Source organism: Podarcis vaucheri, assembly GCF_965113315.1.
Source record: "Podarcis vaucheri genome assembly, chromosome: 12".
In the NCBI taxonomy this organism is placed as follows: domain Eukaryota; kingdom Metazoa; phylum Chordata; class Lepidosauria; order Squamata; family Lacertidae; genus Podarcis; species Podarcis vaucheri.
In genome coordinates, this window is record NC_138750.1 from 19,737,825 (window position 1) to 19,759,327 (window position 21,503).

The 21,503-nt window shown below is 44.1% G+C and overlaps 1 protein-coding gene and 1 long non-coding RNA gene across 2 annotated transcripts in view; one reads left to right on the plus strand and one right to left on the minus strand.

The window, feature by feature from the left end:
* STT3B (STT3 oligosaccharyltransferase complex catalytic subunit B) overlaps positions 1-10,170 on the minus strand; it is a 43,266-nt gene extending 33,096 nt beyond the window's left edge. Inside the window, exon 1 of the mRNA XM_082193363.1 lies at positions 9,700-10,170. Within this exon, the coding sequence (XP_082049489.1) occupies positions 9,700-10,010 (311 nt within the window). The 5' untranslated portion in view covers positions 10,011-10,170. The remainder of the gene's footprint in view (positions 1-9,699) is intronic.
* Positions 10,171-10,511: 341 nt separating this feature from the next.
* Positions 10,512-20,503, plus strand: LOC309515611. Its single transcript, XR_014212569.1, has 2 exons — positions 10,512-11,085; positions 19,689-20,503. It is a non-coding gene; the product is annotated as an uncharacterized lncRNA (long non-coding RNA).
* The last annotated feature ends 1,000 nt before the right edge of the window (positions 20,504-21,503 follow it).

Genomic DNA, 21,503 nt, shown 5'->3' on the forward strand with positions numbered 1-21,503 from the left:
CAGCTGGAAGAATCAGAAATGTTTTAAGGGAGAAAGATAGGCCTTAAGAAATGATACCAGTCTTCATATCAATATAATTAAAAAGTGACATCAAAAATTATCCACATCTTGAAATTCTGGCCTACATTTGACTCAGATATTGTATGCTACTCTAAAGTGGCTGTAAAAATGTTTCTGAGGAGATAATGAGGCAGAACTACACAAGGCAACCCTCTTTCATCGAGATTCTGAGGCAGGTTCAGATAAGTCAAACTAACTAATGGCAGGTAAAAGTTTAAATAAGCATGTGTAGGATATTTTTCTTCCCTTTTCAAAGAGATGATCCTTCCTTCTGTGAAAAACTACACTAATAGAAAATGGCATATCATAGTGAGTTAGGGAACTGGGGCATGGCAAGACTCCGTTTATAGGCTATAGAACTGCAGGATATTGCCTTGATTTAACTAAAATTAGATTTCTACTTCATCTAAGTTTGATCTCACTAATTCAGTATATTGACAACTAAAGTTCAGCTAAAATAATTCAATGTTTTTGTTTAAATATGCAGTTAAGAGCCAAAGGTCCAAACTAGACGTCAGTCAAGTGGTCTGGCTTGCACACAAAGTCAAAACACATTATAAATATCACATCTTGTTTAGTCTTGGGATTAATGCATTTGAAAAGGTTCCACAGCAAAGTGTTACTACATGGACAGATACCGCTGTTAGATACATTGGAAACAAGTGGTATCATTCTAACTTCTAACTGGGAGTAATGGTATGTTTTCTAGTTGGTTGTAAAACAAGGCTAGAGAAGAAACGTAATAAAACTGCCATTTCTGCTCCGAGAAATGGCAAATGTAGTCCCCCATGAAAATATTCCCTGGAAGTTTCCAGCACTACAGAAGGTTATTGTATTTCTCATGGAGTAAATCCTGTAAAAAACTTATAGCTCAGGAACTAAAATCTAGGGGGGATAAGCTTGTAGAAAGTTTTACCTTATCAGGGCAGTCTATATGGCCACAGCAAGCCACAAACCAACCTAGTTTAAGTCTCATTTTTGTAGACTGAATATGTGTGTGTGCGAAACTAGCTATTGGAGAACCCAGCATAAAAAGATCACAGTCAGTCTTCATTCGCATGCAAAAATTGGAAGGCTTTTGAAGAAGGAAGAGATGTTCCCCTAATTAACAGGTGATCAGATCAAGTTGGCATACATAGTAACATATGGATCATTTAATATCTGCCCTCACTGCTATGATACTGTCACATTAAAAAAAAAAAAATCAAAGGGAAAGGCCAGTGCCTCTTCTTCGCCTTCAACAGTACTTCCTGCATAATTACCCCACTGAAATGGACAAAATTTGGAGATTTTGAAATCATACCACATTTGCTCATTCTGGCATCATAATAAACCATGGTTTACCATACTATAGGGATGGGGAACCTGCTACCTGCCAGAATATAACTCTCATAATTCTTGACTACTACTTGCTGGCTACAGTGGATGTGTGTTAGAGTCTAACAACATCTGGATGACTAAATGTTCTCCATTACCACTAACTTAACGGGAACAAGTGGAGCAGAGCCTAGTCTCCCCACAGGCTTGTACGATTTCCCTCCCTTTCCAATGCATCCGTGAGGAGGATTTATGAAGCTTTCACCTCCATTTTGACCACAGTTTAACAACATTATTTTCAGAATGCATACCGTTGGTAATTTATCTATGGTTTGTTGAAACAAGCCACTTTAGTAAACCACAACTTAGTTGTCCTAATTAAGTTGTTCCATATGTACATTGCATTCTGGACAGATATCAAAAAATGTAAAGAGAATTTAAAGTTGATATTCTGAACTGGTAGGAACTAACAAAGATCCAATGGAGGGGAAGGAATGATATGCTCACAGAAGTAGGTTCAATGGAGTTAGAAAGCACTGTTTCAAATAAATTTTGCAATTTTCCTGTACGCTTTAAAGAAAATAATAACCATAAATAGAAAAAATGTTAGCTTTTACCATCATCTCTTTGAAAGTTAAATATAAGCCACTAACGTTCTGTTGACATGGTGGAACACGTTAACAAAAATGAAGTATATTATTGAGAGAAGATCACTGGCTTCGAAACAAGCTGATCTATAAAACCTGATTTGCAAATGAAGTCTATGTAATGAAGGCTGGGTCACCTCTTATCAATAAAAATAACAATGTACAGAAATATTTATTGTGGCCCTGGATACTGTTTTAAAGATGATCAGATTTGATTCTCTGGTAATCTAATGTGAAACCATATAATTGGATAGCCACAGTATATTTCATTTAACATTTATACAGAATGTTAGTTTCCTAAAAGTTTAGATAGTTTTGTTGTTGTCCTTACTAAAATCAGGTAACAAATAATGATTCATATAATGCAGCCTAAAACCAGATAGTTATATTTCATGCCTCTCAGACCCTATACCACTTTACGGCTAATCAAGTATAACCTCTTTTTACTTTAAAACTGAAATTTACCTTAACTTCATAAATACTACCTTGTTCTCCTACATGCTACCTACTTGTAACTGCTCACACATTACATTTGCATCCTGAACTTGTTTGAAACATAAAAGCATAAAACATCTTATTTTCAAAGAAAGTGTCTAAAATTCTGAACTGATTTTTTTGAACATTTGTTTTACCATGAATTTTTGTTTGAAGATAATGGAGGCCATTCCTAACACATTATTTTTATTTATTTGTGAAATATGGGATTTAAGGGTGATAACGGCATAATAGCTTAGGACCACAATATCTAATGGACTGCTTTTCTTCACACCTGATGAGGCCATTCTGAACATCATGCCTTCTGAGTGAGATACGGCTGGTTGAGAGGTACAAAAAGCCCTGAAATGCAGGACTTTCTGTCTTGCATCTCCTAGTATTCTATCACCTCTTGAACACTATTATTTTCCACTGGGTACTTAATTTAGGTGCTGCCTCGTTTTTCTTTTTGCTTAGTCCTGGCTCTCAGTTTTTCTGCTCATTCATTCATAAACTGACGTTGTTTTATTGGCCATTTCTTTATTATGTCATCTGCTTTGAGTACTTCTGTGTTTGGAGATGGAGGGAGGAAGTGAAGTAGCTGCATGTATAAACAGACACAATTGCAGCTACCGTAAGAATCACCATGAGCAAAAAGCTGTACTGGTAATGAAAAATAATATGACAATTTAGTGATTATTATATAATGTTTGACAAAAACTTTTTTGAAGGACTTACCAAAAAAAGTTTAAATAAGCTATTAGCTGGAGTTCATATGCTCAAATAATTGCACTTGCTACAACAAAGAGGAAGCACAAAGTAGTATACCATACTGAAATGAGTTTTCTGGAAGATCACTTCATTTTTGTGGCTTATAATTCTAATTAACTTACCTACTGATGTAAGGGGAAAAATCCATACAACTCAAGGAGCCCCTTTTTTCAGTAAGCGAATTGGCCCAGTGACTGAGCAGGTTAGACAGATGACCACTACAGATGAATGTACTAACCATGTAAATAATAAAAGATAAGGCAGCCAAAGTATCTTTAGAAGCACATACTGGAAAGCCCTTGTTAGAGGCTACATAATCTAAAACCAATTTCAGTAAACCAATACTACAAATGATGAAGAGGCCGTAGAAGTCATTTGTAACAGTTTTGTGGCTTGCAAAAATTATGGAATTAAGAGAGCCCTCTTTCACTGAACCAAAAACAGACCAAAGTCTGAAAAGCGAAGTACAGTCATACCTCGGGTTAAAGACGCTTCGGGTTAAATCTTTTCAGGTGACATCCTGCGGCGACCCAGAAGTACCAGAAAGGGTTACTTCTGGGTTTTGCCGCTCGTGCATGTGCAGACGCTCAAAATGATGTCACGCGCATGTGCAGAAGCGGCGAATTGCGACCCGCGCAGATGTGGGTTGTGTTCTGCTCATGATGCGAATGGGGCTCCGGAACAGATCCCATTTGCATCCAGAGGTACCACTGTACTGTCCTTTCTGTGTGTAAGACTAGGGTTTTTTTGTACTTTAAAATAATGTTTAAAATATGGGGGCGTCTTATACATGGATAATGCATATGCCCATTTTCTAAATTTGGGGTTCCCAAAAGTAGGGGGTGTCTTATACATGGGGGCGTCTTATACACAGAAAAATATGGCATATGAAATACGTTTTTTCTAATATTTGTACAGTTTATAAATTGTGAAAAGATGATGGATGTACAACTGTATTCTGTCCAAGGCATAGAAGCCAGATCATGATGATGATGTATAACTTATTTCTACTCGTTCATTCAACCCACATGGAGTCACACAATTTTAAGGATAATCTAGCAAGTGTATCAAAAGCATACATAGATAAACATGGTTATATTTGGGAAAGTAATTATTAATAATAATAATAATAAAAGAAATCTCTGTTGCATTTCTGATTTTGGTAATAATCCTGGCCTTCAATAATCTACTCATTTTACTTATGCAAAACGGATGGTAAGGTTGCATAATCACATAAACACAGTGACTGTATTGTAATTGGTGAAGGACCTCAGCTTGTATAGCTTTCTACCTTCAAGAGGCTAGTGGTAAGGAACTTTGGCACAATGAGCCACTGCAACATTTGAAACAAGTCATTTACGAACTGCTATGGAATACCTAAGAGCTTCCTTGGGTGTACCCAGTGGGATTTTATACTATTTCTTCTTCAAGCATCCCCCATGCCATGTCAGAAATATGCTTCTCAAAGAAGCCTCAACTTCTGCAGTATTGGCTCATGAACTAACTGAATGGCTCTAATTGCACGATCCCAGCACCTAGTTTTAAATTCAAGCAATGAAATTGCATTCATAAAATGATTATGTATTCAACAAAATTAGTTTTGTATTCAGCTTCCTGTCACTAAGGCTGCATATACAAATGGAACTGGACAATATAATGGCCTGGTTCACTCTTAATGTTAAGTCAAACTATGGCTTAGCATGAATGAGTAAATGTGCTGGCCACTGGAAAAAAAGATTACAGCTGATTTATTCCTTCTGCAGTCCTGCTGCCACTGCTCTGCTATGAACTAAGTTAAAGTTTGGCTAAGTGTTACAACTGAAACCACACGGTTTATGCCCCGATGACAAACCACAAACTGTAAATCTTAGAACAAACCTTGTTTACAGTTCATGGTTTGTCTGGAGTGGTGTAAACCATGAGCACTGGTTCAGATTCAGTGCTATGCCAAACTATGGCTTAGCTCATAGCAGTAAGGTGGCAGCAGGGCAGGAGGAGGAGAAAAGCAGTCTGATCTCCCAGAATCTGCATGTTAGCCTGTTTGGATTACATATGAACTAGGTCACTGAATTTTTTAAATATTCATTTTAAAAAACCTGCTTTATTTATGTAAAGGCAGCCAACAGATAAAATAAACTAAGCCCAATACAACAACCAAATTAACAAATCCGTAAGTCATTAAAAGAAACACTGCCTAAGCTAGTGTGGAAGTTATTTAATCAGTCAACAGCCTTATTAAAAAGCCATAACTTTACCAGACACAAGAAGGAACAGAATGATGGGACTCAATACACCACACCTTTTATCTAGCTGAAACCTCTTGAGATTGTGTGATCTGGAGCTCTCTTGGGAACACTTTTACATGTGCTGATGCTTGGAGCATGCAGAAAAAGGGCAGTTCTTGAGTCATCCAGGTCCCAAGCTAAATGCTTTAAAGGTTTTATATCAGCGCCTTGAATTGAGCCCAGAAACTATTTGGCAGCTAGTGCAAATCACAAAGGGATAATGCAACTGTTAACATGGTCAGTTTTAGAAGTTTATTAGCACAATGGATTTTTCCCACACAGGAATCCTTCTTTGTTCATTCATGTACACGTCTAATTTTTCTAGCACTGCAACAAATGTTTATATTTGAACCCTCATAAAGAATAAAAGTGACCTGTTGAGGTATGTGAAAAGCTCCTCAAAAGTCCACACTGTTTTTTACACCTATTTCAGTCCCAATATGCTGCTGTTTCAGCCTATTTTAGGACATCTCTCAAAACATGATCCAAGCCAATCACACTGGGGAATTGGGTGGCACTATGTCACTGTGTAAGCAGATATGGCTATGTGATATTGTCACCGAGGTCTAAGTGAAAGTGGCAAGAGAAACTGCATCTTTGTTATTGAGCCAACTGGGCCAACTCTCCCTGTGTTGCTGTCAGCACTGCACAGCAAGACTTTTGCTCTGATCCAGCTTTAGTCATGCATAGTTATGCATGAGTAGCTGCAACAGAAGAATAGTGATGTCGCTCCAAATGTACATCCCTGTTCTGCTGCAGCTAAATATACACAGATGAATTGATTTAGAGAACATTCCCTCTTCTTGCTCTCTTGGGGAAACTTACACACCCTCTCTTGAAAGGGGTGCAAACAATTTTTCGGGGGGGGGGTGCTGACTGCACAGAGTAAAAATGTCTATGATGCTACCACTGTTTCGACTCAGCTCTGGTTATTTTTCCTTTATATATCTATTGTCTATCAACAGCAGGTGGTATCAATAGAGGTGGTAGTATACAGAAGGACACATGCAAGTGGTACTCCAAATATGTCTTTATTTCACTTTCTTACCAAAGCACTGTGGGACACACACACAAAATCTATTCACAGGTTTAACATAATCATAGTAACCACTCCTTGGAACAAGGAGCAGGTTCAGTGCCTCTCAGCAGTGTCCCAGACTGCTTTACTTTCTCCAATGTGTCTTAATCAAAGCCACTGAGAATCCTTTTTGCACAGCTCCATCCTAAGTCCTGTTTCAAACAGTGCAATCCTAAGTATGTTTACTCATAATTAAGTTTCACTTTGATCACTTTCAGCTGTTCATGGGACTGCAGGTTTAGTCAGAGCAGGGGTGTAATGGAACCTTTGAAACTGATTTTAGCAAACACTTTCATAGAATTCATTTTTAGTGACAATAAAATGCAAAAGTGTTTATCCAATATTAATAGCCAATATGCTTAAACCTCCAATGTATGTGTCATATCAAGTTTTTTTTAAAAAAAGAATCTAGTATATGACAATGTACCCACCACCATTTTTATCCTTTGCTTTCAAACTACTTCTATTTGATTATTTTAAACCTGTTTTCTCTTGCCTTTGCTAAGTGCAACATTAAGTGCTCACGGCCACATCAGCAGCTTTATTCTGATAGGTGCATGTTACAGACACACAGCATGCATCCACTAAAACATTAACAATTAGAGGTACAGCTGCTTCAACACACACACACATAGCTGGTCCAAGCATTGAAGAAAATATATGAATCTGCCATATACAGACTCAGAGTACTAGTCCGTATTCTTTACTCTGACTGACAGCAGCTCTCTAAGGCTCAAGGTAGGCTGATATGATATACATGCCAGAGATCACTGAACGGATCTTGTACTGTATTTTGCTTTGCTAAATGAGTGAGGGAAAGAGGAACACACATATGCTATGCCTTATTTGAATTGACCTTCTCCAGAGCTCCTGTTTGTCCTGCTGCAGAAAACCGATAGTACGCATATCACTAGGGAAGTGACAAACCATGTGCCATTTTCCCAATCTTAATCCCACCCCAAGCTATTATTTGCTCTAGAAGGGGGGCAAATAGACACTCCAATCCCACTACTTGGGGCAAGGGATTCACCCAGTACCATGGCTCCAAGTATATTTCCCTCCTGTGGCTATTATTACCTTTGAAAGAGAGGAGAGATCTGATAAAGGCCCTCCTGACAATGCATGTAGCTTGGCCCTGAGTTCCTTCTAATTTGAAATTCTTTCTCCAGATAGTGAATGCAAGATCCTCTACAGCTAAAGCATGTACTGTACTCTACTATTGAGCTGTATGTTTTCCTCAAGAGAGAAACATTAAGCACGTCATCTGGTTTGACATGGACAAGACTGTACACAGACCTGTGGTTTGGTACACTAAAAACCATTTAATTCTTTCTGCACAACACACAACTGTCCACTGACATGTAATTATTATTACTCTGGTGTCTCACCCCAAAGGGTTCAGAGAAGAAGATAAGGCTGTGATCCATTTTATCCTCTCAACAACCCTGTGAAGCAGGTTAGACAGAAAGATAGTAACTACAAGAACATAATAAGGCTAACCCACTATCATCCAGTGAGCTTCATAGCTGACGAGGGCCATGAATCTAGATCCTGTCCAAGTCAAACTTCTATTCCACTGCACCACACTGACAACACTAATTACTACTGTAATTTAATCACATTACTGATGTGATGTGTGAAGTGGCTCTCAGGATTCCCCACAGTTTAACATGTGGCAGTTTCTCAAATGCATCCCACTCTTATGAGAAATATGGTAGTCCACATGGCAGGCTGCAAATCATGAGATTAAAATAAGTGATGCAATCCAATATAAGGGCAGAAATGTACATCTCCATGCAACCGTGTGGCGACACAGGAAGCTCTCAGTCAGAAATAACCCTATCATGATGCATTAAAACCTGCCATTACATTCAGAAATGAACTGTTCCACAACATAAAGTGTCAATTTAAAGCCAATCAGTGCAGTATGGGGGCAACTAAGCACAGAAAGTATTCCTGAGCCTGCAGAAATAGACCTCGGGACTGCACTTGCCTCAGCGCTATTTGGATAAAATTTGACGTGCAATCAACTCATACATTTTCTCTAGCAGAGACCACAGCCATGTGGTATGTTCCATGGGATGTGGATTAAACCTCTATACTTGTTTTACATGGAAACAAAGCAAAGTCTCATGAGAAACCATACTAAAGCAAAGTGACACTGCATGCCTAACAATACCAATATATCAAAAAGCTTGAATATCAAAAATCACCTCTCACATTTCACCAACGCCACACTAATTTTCAGTATTTCAGATGGGGTTACCGACCAGCAAGGTTACCCCCTTCCAACTTCCCGATTTGCTCTCCCGTCCCAAATCCCGTCCCGAGATTCCGCATAGCCCGGTTCACAATATGCCCCCCTTGGGGAAGCAGAAATCCAGAGGAAGAGCGCGAAATGCTTAGCCCCTGGTGGGATTGCACTCATTTCCCTACTCTTCGCACACGATTGCAGAGGCGGCTCCGCAGACCCCTCTGCCACAGCACGCAGCTATTACACCTAACGGCGACCCACCTGTACGCAGCAGCAGCCTCCGCCTGCCCCTCTCCCGGACCAGCGTCCCGTCAAGCAGCAGCCTTCTCTCTCTCTCTCTCCGCGCTTCCCCTGCAGCCGCTCCCTCGGCCATTCCCCCCGTCTTCCTCCTGCTCCTCCAACGCACACGCCGCCTGTGCCGCAGCGGCGAGGAGAAGCGGGCGCCGCACAAGTTTTGCCGAATGAAGTGCACGAGCAGGGCTGGGGGGGGGGGAGGCGGCCTCTCTGCCCAGGATGGAAAGAAGCCGCCGTTCAAGGTCTTACCTGTCCGCTCCGGAGCATCTGCCGGCGCAGGAAGGGACCTTTCACCCACAAAGGGTCCCGTAAAACCACGCCTAGCACTCCGCGTGCTCCGAGTCCCTTCCGCGCTCGGCCCCGGGATACTCTTCCCGGTACCCGCTTGTGCAGAGGGCCGGCGTCGACCCCGCTCCTGCTCCGTTTAACGTCCCCCCGCCGGCCTGCCTCTCAGCCTGCAGGCGGGCGGCGAGGGGCATCCCCGGCTCCTGCTCGCCCTCTGCTCCCCAACTCACTTACCAGGGGTCGAACTCGTGGATGATGCTCTCGAAGCGGATGACGGCGAAGAGCCTGGAGCTGAAGCCGGCCAGCCAGGCCAGGAAGAGGATGGTGAAGGAGAGCAGCGACTGCCAGCCCGCCGGCTGCGACAGGCCCCCCGACAGGCCGCCGCCGCCGCCCCCGCCCGCCGGGGGCCCGGCGCCGGTCGTCGTCGAGGAGGAGGAGGAGCCCCTACTGTTGGCCAGCGCTTGGGAAGCGGCGGAGTTGGACGACGACGACGAGGCGGCGGCACCGGTCTTGTGCTTGTGGTCGGGGGCCGAGTGCTCCGCCATGTTGCTCCCCGGGGCTCCTCGCTTGCCTCTCCGCCTCACGCGCGGCGAAGGAGGAGGAGGAAGAAGGGCAGAGTCCGCCCCGTTTCCCTCAGCGCGCTCTCCGACGGAGGGAGGGAGGGGAGGCGAGGCAGCGGCGCCTTTACCGCGCCCGTTTCACTGGCGGCGGCGGCGGCGGCGGCAGCGGCGGCTCCTCCTGCCGACCGCCTCCTCCTTCTGAATCTCCTCAGCGACCCGGGAACTGCCGCCCGATGCCGCCGCCAACATCCCAGTGCGGCGCGAGGCGGGCGGAGAGCGGGAGCGAGACCGGAGTAGCTCGCGCGCGACGTGAAGGGAAGGGAAGGGCGGGGGGCGGGGAGGGGATGAGGAGGAGGCGGGGCCGAGAGCGCGAGGTGGGCGGAGCAAAAGCCGCTGGTGAGGAGAGAGAAAAGCTTCCGTATGAGGCAACGCTGGCTCGGGACGATGTTGTAAGCCGTTGACGGGAGAGTGACGTGCCACGAGGCGCGCGCGCGGAAAGGGGCTGCGGAAAGAGGTGGTTAATTGAGGCCGAAGCATCCGATGACATTCGCACCAGGATGGGCGGAGCCAACAGCGAGGCCCCGCCCCACTTGTCGCCCCTGCCGCTCACCCCTCCTTCTCCTCCGTCCGTCCTTCCGTGAGGGAACTCCCTACTAACCTGTCAGAGAGCGACAGGTACTTCAAAAGGGCAGGCCGGCGGCCAATCGGAGCCCAGAGCCGCAGGGCGCGGAATGGAGAGAGGCGGAGGCCCTAACCGCCTCCACCAATGGCGAAATGCCTGTGCTAAGTGGAAGGGTGCGATTGGCCAAGGGTCCCGACCATTCGCAGGCTAAGAGGAGGTCGGGTTTGGTTGCGCGTCACGTGAGGCGCACGGGAACGTCGGCCTCTCAGGCGAGCGCCGCTTTCGCAGCAGGGTCTGCAGTGGGGGGCGACGTCTGGCTTACGAAGCTTCGCTGGGAGCGTTGCATCCTGGGGATTGTAGTTTGCAGCTGCTGTGGCTTGTCAGGCTCTTCTTGCGTAAAGCTGACTATCCCTGTGGAAACACTCTGGATGCTTTCCTGTAAGTAGTGATGAGCTGGACAAAGGCAAGTTAAACAGAGCCTCTTTCCAGATGGAGCAGGCCATGCGGATTAGTTCCTGCATTTGCTGCTGATCATGTGGCCACACTCTTCAGAGGATCGGCTTTGCAGCCACTGCTTAGCTCTCGAGGGGCAAAAGTGGCAATGAGTGTCCCTTTCTATATGCTTTAGTGATCCCTTTGCCACCCTGATGTATGTGGGTATTGCTCAGACTTTTATTTTATTTACTCTGCTGAAGCTCCTGTGCTGCTTTATTAGTCCTTCAGAGCAGCTCCCATACCCTCCCAACATTTCTGCAATGAAAATAGGGACATCCTGTTCAATAATAATCATAATATTTATACCCAGCCTATCTGACCAGGTTGCTTCCAAAATATATTTTAAAAATCATTAACATTAAAAATATACATATTCAGATGTCTTCTAAAGGTCCTATAGTTACTTATCTCCTTGGCTTGGGGGTCGCATAATTCCATACTGTCCAATGGAAATAGGGACATCCTGAGGAAAAGTGGGACAATCGGAAACCGGGACAGCTTCTGTGAATCAGGGACTTTCCCTGGAAAATAGGGACGCCTGGAGGGTCTTAGCTTACAGTTTTGAAATGGTTGTGAAGAAATTAAAAAAAAAAAGAAATTGAAAAAGCCAACAGCATTAGGAAAATGTCTGTGTTGGGGGGGGGGGGAGGAATACCCTCCTCCCACTTACACCTCAACAAAGCCTAGGCAAATCAAAGGTTTCCAAAAGGTAGCATTGTCAGCACCAGGCAACCATCTCTGGGAAATATTTCCATAAGCAGAACAAGGCATCACAAGTGGCTCTTTCTCTGGTCAGTACAATTGAAATGCTTGCTAGTCTGGGAATTGCTATAGCCCTGAAACACATTGCTGTTTTTTTATTTATATGGCTTAATCCATAGTGTTTCTTGTAATCTAGAACAGGTGGGGAGCTCTATATCAGGGCCCAAAAGCAGTATTCCAGACCTCTCTATCCCACCCTTGGGAGTCTCTTAGGCGTTGTCCCCTTCCCAAGCATCACCCATTAGCAGCCCTGCTCCTTGGTTTGCCTGGGCTGAAATGTGTCCTGGAAGAGTGGTGATGCCTCTTGCTTCCTCGCATTGAGTATACAGATATGCGTATGTTGTGATTTGTGTGTGGCCGCCCACTGTAGAAAGGTAGAAGTCACATCCATTGCATCACCTGCTTTTGCCTCTGACGCTAACCGCTGCTGGTATGTGGCCCTGGGGAAGGTTGCACACTAGGGAATGTAGCCTTCAAACTGTGAAAGGTTCCTCACCCTTGAACCAGACATTTCTGAAATATCTCCTTTGTGTCTAACGGAGATAAGGGAGAGAAACAGAGGCAGGTGTAAACAACAAACAGTTCAGTTACACATGCGTTAGTTAAGTTACTGTAGTAGTGTATTGGGACTAAAGGGATGTGCCTATAACTTCATGGAAAATGTTTTGAGGAAAGCTCTGGAAGACATAAGCGAGATGACCTCGTAGGGGCATTCTGGAAGGCAGTTCCAGGTATAAGGGGCAACAGGGGAGAAATGGCAGTCTTATTTGAGGAAATAAAAGTGCAGCAGAAGGCTGAGGGTGGTGGAGTTGGATGAAGAGTTTGGATTTGATATCCCGCTTTATCACTACCCTACGGAGTCTCAAAGCGGCTAACAATCTCCTTTCCCTTCCTCCCCCACAACAAACACTCTGTGAGGTGAGTGAGGCTGAGAGACTTCAGAGAAGTGTGACTAGCCCAAGGTCATCCAGCAGCTGCATGTGGAGGAGCAGGGAACAGAACCAGGTTCACCAGATTACAAGTCCACCACTCTGAACCACTACACCACACTGGATGAAGCTCAGGCACCTATGTTTTGTGGTATAAGAACGGAGAGATGTGGAGGTAAAGGTGAGAAGGTTGTGAAGGACCCAGGAACAGACAGGAAGCTAGTGTATGGATTTATGGAGAGCTGTCATGTGATCAGGGTGATGGAAAAGGTGAATAATGTCAAAATAATAATAATTTATTATTTGTGCCCCGCCCATCTGGCTGGGTTTCCCCAGCCACTCTGAGTGGCTTCCAACAAAGATTAAAAATACATTAGAATGTCACACATTAACAACTTCCCTGAACATGCTGGACAGAAGTGCAATGATGGAAGGCCAGAGAGAAGATGAGGCAAAAAGCTGACCAGGGAACAACTCTCCTAGGAGGAAAAGTTCCTGTGTTTGTGACTTTGGGGTTTGGATAAAGGAAGAGGAAGAGGCAACACGATAGAAGTGTAGAAATATATATATGGCATGGAGAATGTGGATAGAGAAAGGCTTTCCCGCCTTTCTCGTAACAGTAGAACTTGTAGACATCCAATGAAGCTGAAATGTTGGAGGCTTCAGAACAATCAAAATAAAGTACTTCTTCACGCAGTGCAGAGTTCATCCATGGAATTTGCTCCAACAGGATGGCCACCAACTTGGATAGTTTTGGATTGGACAAATTCATGGAGGAGGAGACTGCTAGCCACAATGGCTATGTTCCACCTCCACTGTCGGCCTCTCAATGTCCGTTGCCGGGAACCGCAGGCGCAGAGAGCGCTGTTGTGCTCAAGGTCTGTTTGCAAGCTCCCCTAGGCCCCCGGCTGACCCTTGTGAGAAGAGGAGTCTAGAGTAGATGCTCCATTGGCCTGATCCTCAAACATCTTATGTTCAAGGCATGGACCAGAGTGTTGCTTCTGAGGGGGACACAGAAGAAGCGGCATATTGCAATTTTATAAAGAAAGAACCAAAGTTCAACGAGGGATGGTGATGTTATGCACTCTTAAGTGCTGAGAAACTGGCTATGACAGCACTTGTATATAAGTGCTGCCTTTCAGCTTACCTCTTCAAATAAATATATTGTTCTTCTCTTGTTACAGGTTTAGAGAAAACCTGTGCTACAATAGCTTTCTCGCAGACCTATTGCCACCCTTGCTATCTCTTGGAAGCATATGCGGCACTTATCAAGGTCCATCCTGAATTTTCACACATTTTCTTTTAAACCAGGCGTTTTTTTAAAGCAGTTACCAGGGTCTCTTCTCTCCCTTCCTTGCAAGAGATGTGGAAACCTTAGATGCAGCAATGTCTGGGTCTGTTTTCACCTGCCTCTCCCCCCCCCCCCAATGAAAAAAGACTTAAGACTTCTGTAGGCCGTATCTGACAGCTAATTTGCATCTATACGTTTCATCACTTGGGATGTCATCATTCAATGACTCACACTTGAATGTAGGCAGTTTTGCTAACCAATCAGAATGTTACAGATCGGCCTATATTTTTACTACGTTGTGTTTGCCAGAATTACAGTATGTCACTGGCAGGTGAAAGCTTCATCTTCATGCAGAAACGTACTGAATGTCTTCTCTAATTCTCAGACCCTCTGTGTTGCAGTATGTTTGCATCTTCATGATCGGAGGTTGAGGAGAAAAATACAAAGCGTTGGAGTAGAAAGAGGTTCCTCAACCCTGACTCTCTAGTAGTCATTTATATCCTGCATCACCCATTCACTGTTTTTCCACCAAGCCTGGCTGACTTGAGGACTGTGCCTTTGAGGACATTATCCAGGCCAGGGGTAGCCAATATGTTGCCTTCCAGCTGTTGCTGGATTGCAGTTACTGTCATCACTTTCTGTACTAGTTGAATCTGATAGGAATTGCAATCCACAACCTGTACAGGGTACCATATTAGTTACTACTTGTGACTAGGTTGTGGTACTAGACACGGGTGGTGCTGTGGTCTAAACCACCGAGCCTGTTGGGCTTGCTGATCAGAAGGTCGGTGGTTCGAATCCCCGTGATGGGGCGAGCTCCCGTTGCTCTGTCCCAATTCCTGCCAGCCTAGCAGTTTGAAAGCACGCCAGTGCAAGTAGATAAATAGGGAAGGTAAACGGCTTTTCCGTGCCCTCTGGCTTCCATCACAGTGTTCTGTTGTGCCAGAAGCGGTTTAGTCATGCTGGCCACATGACCCGGAAAGCTGTCTGAGGACAAACGCCCGCCTCCTTGGCCTGAAAGCGAGATGAGCTCCCAGGGGCGCCGACTTATAAAAAATATTGGGGGAGCCCATGAATAATCAATAATGAATAATAAATGAAAGCTCATGAATAATAAATAAGCTCATGAATATGCAAATAAAGTGGCGCCGCCTCCTCGTGAGCGAATAGGGGAGAGCGTGCTGCGCCTATTAATCAGCTCCGAAGGAAATTGGGTGGAGCTTTTGCTCGGGAGGGAGGGCAGGAGGCATGCAGCCCGACCCTGTGCGTTTTGGGCTGGGGGAGGGGCGGCGATGGCGCTCTGCTGGAGGGGCGCTGGAGATTATTGGGGGGGCGGAGCCCCCCCAAATGAATTTTTGAGGGGGCTCGGGCCCCCTCAGGCCCCATGGAGTCGGCGCCTATGTGAGCTCCGCACCCCATAGTCGCCTTTGACTAGACTTAACTGTCCAGGTGTCCTTTACCTTACCTTTTACCTTACTAGTCTAACTTGTCTCTTGTTTAAGTGCCATTTCCCTTTCTCTAAATGCTGCTTTCAGTCTTGATCCCAGCTCGGTTTTGATTACACACTTGCTCCTTGCTCTCTTGATCCTCCTTTGTTGCCTTGGCTTGTAACCCCTGATGATTTTGGACCAGGCAGCTGCTGCAAGTCCAACTGGGTTGATAGCCCCTTCTGGTTCCAGAGCCTCGGTGCCTGAAGCCTGACAAAGGGTCAGCTTTTAAATAACTGGGACCCAGGACCACAGAAGAAGAGGGTTGTATGCGGAAGAACAGGTAAAAGTCTAGCAGGTTCTTTCAGTTCAACGATCCCAGTAAGAGCCACTCTAATTATGGTGCTATTTAAAATTGTTTGTATTCAATTTTATTCTCAAGAGGCTTCCTGGGCTCCCTTTGGGAGATGAATGGTGGGCTTACGATTTTTAAATAAACAAAATGTGTGAATGAAATTAACATGCACATTTTGTGTTATGTAAATAGGTAGCTGCAGGAAAGTGTGAGATAATGTCAGCACCATGAGGGTGGTTGTGGTGGCGAGAAGCTTAACACCTTCTCTCCCGGCCAAAATTGCCTCTCCAAATGTCTGCTGTTTGCCTTCAACGGAAACTCCCAGTGGTGACCTTAAGCAAAGACTTTCCCCTTGCAGCAGAGAAAGCCTTGCCCCTGTCCTTTTTGTTGTGACATGATTATTGGTAGATGGAAGCGGCAACAGTGGTGCAGTTCTGGGTATCTGAAGTATCACTGGCACATGCAGAAGCCATATGGAAGAATCTGCAGAACCAAAATAGATGTTCACGCCACTACCCTTATATGTGTTATTTAAGCATTGTCATCCATAGTCTTAAAAGAAACTGATATGTCAGTCGGTCAGAGGTGAAGCATCCAGAATAGAAGGTGTATAAATCTTATTTCTATGCTTTTGCTAACAACAACAACAACAACAGTAGCAAACAAACCTAAAGAATGTGCACCTTTCCTTAAGATATATTATAATATATATTTTATTTAATAAGATTACTATTTTATAAATCCATGTTTTAATTCTGGGGGTATGGTGAGGTTTTTTTGTTTGTATTTATGTAGTTTTTGATTCATGCTTTCGTGTTTCATTTTGTACATATATTTATATATTTTTAAAAATTGCTTTTTTATTATACGCCTCCCAGAAAAAATTATGGGGTGGCACACAAATGCCAGCAATTTTTGTCCTGGATAGGAATAATGGTGTATACATGTTCAGGAAAGATGCAAGTTTTTCACATCTGTTTTGGTTTTGCAAAAGCTCCATGTTACTACTTCTAAGATCTTTAAAGCTGCTAACTGTTTCAGTTAATCTAATGTATGATAAAAAGAAAAATTAATATCCTGCATATGTCAGCATTATTATAACCATAATGCATTAAAGAGAGAGATATAGAGCTTCTATTAAATCAATCTTTAAGCTCTAAAGAATATATATATTTTTACATATCATACATCAGTAGAATTTATTTGTTTGGGCCATAACAAAACATACAGCAGAATACCAGAAAAAATAAAATAAAAATAATCCTCCCAATACAGCCCCACAGAGCACCAGCAGCTCAACATCAACTAGCACTGGGCCACAAATACGCTTAAAAGGCAAAAGTATTGTACTTTTCCATGTATAAGACAAGGATTTTTCCTGAGAAAATTATGGGGGGAAAGGGGGGGTTGTCTTATACATGGATAGTGCATCTGGGGGACATGGGATTGGTTGCTGCCGCAACCCGGAGATTGACAGTGGCTATTCGGCGTGTTATTGGTGGCTTTGGCAAGGGCTGGTGTTGATTTGCTGCCGCTGCGGCAATTGGGTGGGCAATTGGCGGCTTTTGGGACGTGCGTGAGTGGCAGTGTAGGTCAGGATGGTGAGCAACTTCCAGCAATCCTCCCTCCCAAAAAAGCTCAACAGCTGTGGACAATCTTCCCCCATTCCCCTAATTTCGTATACACGGGGCGTGTTATACACGGGAAAATACGGTAATCAGTGCAGAAAGAGTCTCCTTGTTACTGACAAGCTCAGCCTTATTGTCATTTTAAGCATGTCCCTAGCACCATGAATTGTCCAAGCTGGCCAGGAAAGCTTGCAAACCAAAAGTTTAGGCTGACAAGGAAAGATGCACTGCGAACTTGCTAATATCAATCAGTAAGAGAGACTCTCACCAGCTATACACTTATAGAACAACACCTCTGGAAACGAGGGGTCTTTCTGTTGACCCCTAATCCAATCAAGCCATATTGGGCTCATCTTGATTTGACCTACTTAGAGCCTTGATGGAAGAAGCTCCATGCCGGATGCACTGCCATTATTCCTAATTATGGTAGCGCACATCATTACTTATTGATTAGAACCCTCCACCAGACATATAACCCTTTTTTTGCACACAGTATATATATGTATGTGTGTGTGTGTGTGTGTGTGTATATATATATATATATATATATATATATATATATATATATATATTCGTATGTATCACCATGGTGGAGATCTTAGATCCCAACGATATGCAGATCAAGATCCCCTGTTGTTTACAAAGTAGTGGTACTCTAGTTCTAGTTTCTCTCTCTCTCTAGACAACTACTTTCTCAGGTGATCAAACCTGCAGGAGTTCTTTCTTCTTAAGCCCTTGTGGATCAGACTTTATGGGTTCAGTCCTAGGCTGCATTGCTCCAATCCTTGTTAGTTTGGCTCCTCTCCCTACCTCTGTTCATTTTACCTGGATTAGTTGGGACTCGCAGAGAAGTGCGTAGTGCGTGCATCTCCATTTGAATGGTGGTTCTGTGCAACTCAGGGCTCAACCCACTCTCTGCCTCCTATCATCGCCCTTTCTCCAACTCCTCCTAGATAATCAGTATAGTAAAGGTAAAGGGACCCCTGACCATTAGGTGCAGTCTTGGCCGACTCTGGGGTTTCCTGTTCAGGGAAGTTTTTAATATTTAATGCTGTACTGTTTTTAACACTTGATTGGGAGCCGCCCAGAGTGGTTGGGGAAACTCAGCCAGATGGGCGGGGTATAAATAATAAATGATTATTATTATTGGCTGAGGGAGCTGGCGTTTGTCCGCAGACAGCTTCCGGGTCATGTGGGCAGCATGACTAAGCCACTTTTGGCGAACCAGAGCAGCGCATGGAAACACCATTTACCTTCCCACCAGAGCGGTACCTATTTATCTACTTGCACTTTGACGTGCTTTTGAACTGCTAGGTTGGCAGGAGCAGGGGCCGAGCAACGGGAGCTCACCCCGTCATGGGGATTCGAACCGCCGACCTTGTGATCAGAAAGTCCTAGGCTCTGTGGTTTAACCCACAGCGCCGCCTGCGTGGTCCAAAAGAGCCAGGGGTGTCTGACCCACAAGAAGTTGTGGTAACACCAGTGAGCACATGCTGAGGACAATCTCCTGATCGGCTGCAACCCTGTCAATGAGAGCTTCTCTCCACCCTCCTGACTTGGAATATGCCGTTCTCATTTCAGTCATGCTCTCCCTCGCTGACTGTTGCACAGGTGCCAGTGCCCGCTTTGTAGCAACATGTATTTCCACTCCAACCTTCCTCTTTAACCCAGTTTGGCTCCTTGCATGCTTATCTGACGCCTACCATCGTCTCCATATTTGGCATTAGACCCCTCCTTCCTCTACCACCTTGTCAGATTTAACCGCAGTGTTGCTGGTTCAAATCTAATGCCGTCTGTGTAAAGAATCAATCTTGATATTTTGCAATGAATTCCATTCTCTTTTATCCTGAAATGTGGTCTATCAGCTGGCTGCTGATTTCCCCTGCTATATGTGGAATCTGCTATATGTGGAACCTGTACTCCAAAAGCATGCGCTGCTCATTGTACATGTGAAAACCAACACATGATGTAGACAAGGGCATAGAGTAGCGTTGCTCCTATTGGCCAAGGAAATCTTTGATTTATGTTGTTGGAATAGTTTCCATCATGTAGAAGGTGCGGTAACAATTCATGCTAAATACTTGTATAAATAACCGTGTAGAATATTTAATGGAGACTGTTTAGTGTTGAATGTTTTTCACTGTCTTCCCACAGATGCAATAATGCAGATTAAGAGGCACATTTGTGATATTGTCCATCTGGAATCAATGCTGGAATCTCAGTGAAGCCTAACACCCTCTTTAAACGAAACCTTAATATGCAGTTTTTCAGTTCAGGCTGAAACTTTATATCTGCATACCATGGCACTGATTTTGCAGCTGATAAAGAATATATGTACGTGTTTCTGAGATGAAATTGAGCTGCTAACTGCTAGTAAAGGTAAAGGTACCCCTGCCCGTACGGGCCAGTCTTGACAGACTCTAGGGTTGTGCACTCATCTCACTCTAAAGGCCGGGAGCCAGCGCTGTCCGCAGACACCTCCGGGTCACGTGGCCAGCGTGACGAAGCTGCTCTGGCGAACCGGCACCAGAGCAGCACATGGAACGCCGTTTACCTTCCCGCTATAAAGCGGTACCTATTTATCTACTTGCACTTAAGGGTGCTTTCGAACTGCTAGGTGGGCAGGAGCTGGGACCGAACGACGGGAGCTTACCCCGCCGTGGGGATTCGGACCGCCGACCATGCGATCGGCAAGTCCTAGGTGCTGAGGTTTTACCCACAGCGCCACCTGCATCCCTGTGGACGCTAGTTTTCATTAAAGCAGATCTGGGAGAAACAATGGGGGATATCGAACTAAACTAGAGCAGACCTGTTAAATTCACGGTCTTGTAACTTGAGTCAGTCGGTTGAAGTGGGTCTACTCAGACTAATGCGATATATCATTCCATATGACTGGATCCTATAGTCAGTGCTGGGAAACCGGATTCTTCAGCTAGCCAAAATAAATTGTGAATGTTCATCCTGGGCAACCTTGTTTCTAGCAAATGATTTATTTTGTGCCAGAAGTTAAACAGAAGAGAGTAAACAACCACCTCGACTTTGGAGCATTCCTGTTTTCATATCCTAAATGAAATTTGCAGGGTTTGTTAGTGTAGGCTGCAAACCTGAGCCAGAGAAAGAAAGTTGCAGAATTAAAGAGGTGGAAGGGATCTCAGAGGAAATCGAATCCACCTTTTGCTTCACGCAGGCTCTACAGCCACATCCCTGATAGATTTCTGTTTGGCCTTTGCCTTTCCCGCATTGAGCAAATTACCCTCAGGGAAAGGGAGCCTACAATTTCCCACAAATGAACAACTCTTACCTAGGAATAGAAGGATCAGTCCATTTCAGTTCTCCCAGCTTACAACCAAGAAAAACAGGTATACATTTCAAAATCAAACAGTGCAAAACTGATTTCATAATAACAGAATAAAACAACAACACAGTAGCAAGTGCAAAAATCTGCAAACAACAATGACATTTCAGTACTATAAATATAACATCAACAACATTCAGAAGCAGAAATAAAAAGGGAGCGTGACAGTTTCACCTTGGACCTAGAAACACCCGTCCCATGTCACTGTTCCTTGTCCGTCTCCTGCAGAAACTTCTTATAAAGCTTCCAAAGGCAACAGGTGGGGAAACTGGAAACACCTGTCCCATGATGTTGCTCTGTTCTCAATATTTCTGCAATATTTCTGCAGCACTTTGCAATTTTTCTTTAAAAAAAATCTCATGAAAATTTATCAGCATTTTAGTGCAAATTTCTCTTACCGTGTGCAGTTTTGACTAAAATATGACAACCCTAACTCACCAAACTGGGCACAATTAGTAAATGTTCGTCTTAAAACATGGCATCTGGAACTGGACACGGTATTCCAAATATAATTTTATTTTCTTATTGTCCTGCAATATTTAGATTTCTCGATTAACTGAACAAATTATACTGCTGGAAAAAGCTTGGTGTAAGAAAAAGAAAGAACATGCGAA